The sequence below is a fragment of the Sprattus sprattus genome (assembly GCF_963457725.1).
Source record: "Sprattus sprattus genome assembly, chromosome: 14".
Classification (NCBI taxonomy): Eukaryota; Metazoa; Chordata; class Actinopteri; order Clupeiformes; family Clupeidae; genus Sprattus; species Sprattus sprattus.
The window spans coordinates 4,258,656-4,263,655 of record NC_137912.1 but is presented as its reverse complement, the minus strand read 5'-3'; the positions used below and the strand labels follow the sequence as shown (position 1 = coordinate 4,263,655).

The 5,000-nt window shown below is 42.8% G+C and overlaps 1 protein-coding gene across 1 annotated transcript in view; it reads left to right on the top strand.

Moving 5' to 3' along the window:
• Positions 1-5,000, top strand: part of btbd11a (BTB (POZ) domain containing 11a) — a gene marked incomplete at both ends in the record, with an annotated part of 165,977 nt that overhangs the window by 111,252 nt on the left and 49,725 nt on the right. Inside the window, 1 exon segment of the mRNA XM_080851622.1 lies at positions 2,299-2,454. Coding sequence (XP_080707748.1) covers positions 2,299-2,454 — 156 coding nt within the window.

Below are 5,000 nucleotides of genomic sequence, written 5' to 3'. Positions count from 1 at the left end.
GGGGATCGAACCGGCCACCCTCCGGTTACCAGCCCTCAACCCTAACTAGTAGGATGGCAAGGTGGCCCTCTGTAAGTCCTGCACACAGAGAAACCACACACACACACACACACACACACACACACACACACACACACACACACACACACACACACACACACACACACACACACACACACACACACACACACACACACACACACACACACACACACACACACACACACACACACACACACACAGGAGGCCCTCTGTAAGTCCTGCACACAGAGAAACCAATATCGTCCCTTTGTGGTCCATCATTAAAGCTGACAGGCGGCGGCAGCATGGTGTCCTTTGGCCCGTGGCTAAGTCCAATCTCCCACCTGTTGTGCTCTGGTCTGTCCGTCCACACAATGCCTGAGCACTGTCGCAGTGTGTAGTAATTTGATTAAGGCCGCGGTGCTGGGTGGTGTGTGTGTGTGTGTGTGTGTGTGTGTGTGTGTGTGTGTGTGTGTGTGTGTGTCTCTCTGTGTGTGTGTGTGTGTGTGTGTGTGTGTGTGTGTGTGTGTGTGTGTGTGTGTGTGTGTGTGTGTGTGTGTTGGGAGGATGTGAGGCCAGCTGTTGTTGTTTCTAATGCGTATCAGTGGGAATCCAAAATGCCTACCTGCAGGCTCGATCTATATTTGTATTTTTCTCCCCATCAAAGGCTCTCTATCTGACTGTGTCGTTTATATAGTACCTTGGTGAATTAAATGTTCCAAACCTGGAACGGTGGAGGTGTTTCTAGAAGAGATTAGTAATCATTAGTTCTCCATCCCTCATCTTTAGAAGGTTTTATAACGATCAGCTCATTATCAAGGGAGCTAAAATCCCCATAATAATTAATCAGACAGATTCTCTGTCATCACAGTAGGGTTCTTATTGCATTTGGGTATTTGAAATCGGCTGTAAAATTAGTAGATTATAAAACATTTTCCAGACTAACCATCTTGGATTCGCTTCGTACTTAATGCTAAGAAATTCATTGTACCCAACTGTGCAAAATATTTGGCTTGTATCTTCTTTAGTTTTTGAGATATGGAGGCTTTAATAAGAGGTTGTGGCCCCAATTTCACGGCAAAAAAAAGTGTTGCTAAAAAAATGACGAAGTTCCATTAACTCAATACATAAAATTGTTTTATTATAATGATATGTCTTAGTTTGCCCACAGTGCATATATGTGCCAGGTTAAGGCTGACTGGAAATTGTTTACAAAATGATTTGCTTCAGCTTCCAAACAGGGCTAAGCAAGTATTGGCAGGTACAGCAGAGTAGCAAGGTTCTCCTGACGGGCATTTTCGTTTATAGTAAAACATGGCATGCTTGATGACTTATTCAATTTAGTTTGGTTCAAGGTGCAAACTTCATATTTAATGCATGCTCTCTCCAGTGGCTTAATGATGTTTTTATGGTAGGTGTTGTCATGTGGGCAATTTGCACTTGAAATATAGGTGTGATTTTTTTTTTCATTTTCATAAATCAGAAATGATGATTTCTTTCAGACATGCACCTCATTTCTAAGAGGACTACAACTTGAGTATTTTATATTAAAACACGCCAAAGCATAAAGTACAAGAAGAACAATCCCTGAAAATGCCAAGCATCTAGCATAAACAGGGTTAGCATTTAGCAGAAACCGTTCAAAAGTAATGACAAGGAACTTTGCAATTAGTTTGCAGTTAAATTAGGGCAATGCGTTCTTATTGAAGTCTTTGTATCTCATAAACTAAAGAAGATACATGCTTTGCACACTAATTGTTGAGTACAATGACACTATGTACATCAAGTATGAAGCAAATCCAAGCTGGTCAGTCGGAAGGCCTCTGTTGTTTTTACATTTAGTCATTTAGCAGACACTTTTATCCAAAGCGATTTACAAGGATGTATACACATTTTATACCTACACTGATGGCACACTGCACATCAGGAGCAATTAGGGGGGTTCAGTGTCTTGCTCAAGGACGCTTCAACAGTGAGGAATCGAACTAGCAACCTTCTGATTACTAAACGACTTCTCTACCTCCTGTACCACTGTCACCCCAAAAGGTCCCATTTTATTAAGACTCCTGGCGAAAATGATTCTAAAGCCACCAGCTGGACTAGTACTGCACTAACTAACTCATGTCAACTCCGAAACCATTACCTCTTTAAAACCCACCTGTTCCCGAACATGTTGATCTGCGATATTGCCGGATGTGTTGACAGCTCTGCTGACACCTTGTGGTTTTGACCTTTGACATTTGACCTTTGACATTTGTCCTTTGCCCTCTGCCGTAGGTGTGCTGAGCCTGCCGGACAGCCTGAACCTGCACCGGGACCAGCAGCGCGCGGGGAAGAGTGGCGGCGAGGGGGGCGGAGCTTACAGCCAGGCGGAGCTGCGCACCATCGAGCAGTCCCTGCTGGCCACGCGCGTGGGGAGCATCGCTGAGCTCAGTGAGTGACCATCCACTGATCACTCTCACACACACACACACACACACACACACGCACGCACACACACACACACACGCACACACACGCACGCACACGAACACGAACACGAACACGAACACGCACACACGCACACACGCACACGCACACACGCACACACGCACACACACACACACACACACACACACACACACACACACAATCACACTCACACACACACAATCACACTCACACAATCACACACACAATCACACACACACATCTCTCTCACTGGGTGTCCATGAGCCTATTAGTCTGAGGGAGAGGTTTCCTGAACCTGTGTTAGTTTGGTGTAATGCAGCTAGGTGCAGACCTGCATACAAAATACCCCTCTGTTTCTATCTGGCCACAGGACGGCTAGAAAGCCCCCCACACACACACACACCTCTCTAAGTGCCCTCCAGTTCTCTGCCTCACTTATAGTGCTTAAACAATCACCACAGCAACTCTCCTGTGTCTGTAATTGATACAGAGCATGTATTTTGACTTGAGTGTTCAGAAAACAATCTGAAAAAGGTTGGCTAAATTGATTTAATATGATTATGGAAGGCCAGGAATAATGACTGCAGGTTTGTGCCAAGGATCCATACTATCAGCCTTATCTTCATTTAATCTATCAAAGACAGACAAACAAGACTGGAAGTTTTTGACATCCAAACACTTTAAAGCCACAAGAGTACTGGACATAGGTTGCACTCATGTTATGATCAGGATTATCTAACTCTCTAATAAATATTTCAGTTTGTTTTCAACTTTGTTTTTTTTTTTAAATCTTTCCTGAAATGTACATTATGTCAGCTAGGGTGAGTACTTCCTCTCTAACAAATGCACTAATTCATTAACAGTATATACCATAAACAACCTGTACATTAGGTATATGTATAGAATCAAACCATATATACATGAATTATGTGTTTAGAATTAAACCATATATACATTAAGTAGGTCTATAGAATTAAACCATCTATACATTAAGTAGGTCTATATAATTAAACCATCTATACATTGAGTATTTGTATAGAATTAAACCATCTATACATTGAGTATTTGTATAGAATTAAACCATCATTAAGTAGGTCTATAGAATTAAACCATCTATACATTTAGTAGGTCTATAGAATTAAACCATCTATACATGGAGTTTGTGTATAGAATTAAACCATCATTAAGTAGGTCTATAGAATTAACTCATCTAGACATTAAGTGTGTATAGAATTAAACCATCTATACATCTATAGAATTACAGTGCCTACCTTCCCCTTGCTGGCAGTGATTTCAGTTGCAGCAGTAAACCCTTTCTGACAGACACTACTGTTAACATAGCTTGGCCACACCTCACAAACTACAGTGCCAATCGAAATCGGGGACAATCAATCATTAAAGCCAGATAGAAATAAATAGTCAGATGACACTGTACTATAATCTGTAATGCAGCCGATCCATTATATTGATCCTGACACCATAACACGTGTTAACCTTCTAGCAGGGTGTTCATTTTTCACACCCGCTCTTTCCTGCATAGTTACGAGCGTATGGATCTGTCCATCTGTCTGTCCTGCATAGTTACGAGCGTATGGATCTGTCCATCTGTCTGTCCTGCATAGTTACGAGCGTATGGATCTGTCCATCTGTCTGTCCTGCATAGTTACGATCGTATGGATCTGTCCATCTGTCTGTCCTGCATAGTTACGAGCGTATGGATCTGTCCATCTGTCTGTCCTGCATAGTTACGAGCGTATGGATCTGTCCATCTGTCTGTCCTGCATAGTTACGAGCGTATGGATCTGTCCATCTGTCTGTCCTGCATAGTTAAAAGCGTATGGATGTGTCCATCTGTCTGTATTGTTGACGGTATATCTGTAGGCATGTGTTTGAATCCTTGTGTTGCTCATTGTGGGATTTATTTATAAAGGGCTAGAGACTCTTGGACAGCTTTTAGTGCAGAAATGGTGAATATTTGTAGCAGCTGCACAATGCTGTCTTTAGGTGTGGTCAAGTCGGTGTCCAGCCGAGAAGCACACTAATACGAACTTGGCATTTTCTACTTAAACTGAACAATTAAATTCAATTGTATTTATATAGCACAAATTATCAATTCTGTATTGTCTCAAGGCGCTTTACAGAGCCCAGAGCCTAAGCCCCCTAGAGCAGCCCCCCTTGGGGCTGGCCGGGTAAGAAGAGAGAGGGGGGGGGGGGGGGGGGGGGGGGGGGGGGGATGTGGCAGAAGGAAGGGGAGACGAGGAGGAGAGAGAATCAGAGGCAAACAGATGATACATATGTACATGCATCAGGACTAAACATATTGGCATGCATGCAGCATATGTCCGTGATGCATACAAGATTCCATGATGCGTACAACATTGTATATACATGAAGCATACAAGGTAAAATGGAGAGAGCCAACATTCAAAGTGTTGGTTGTAGAATTTGAAGAAAACAAAGCATTTGTGTGGGACTGTTTGCGTGACAAAGCTCTCTCTAATCCTCAACCTCTCCCACTGACACACTGA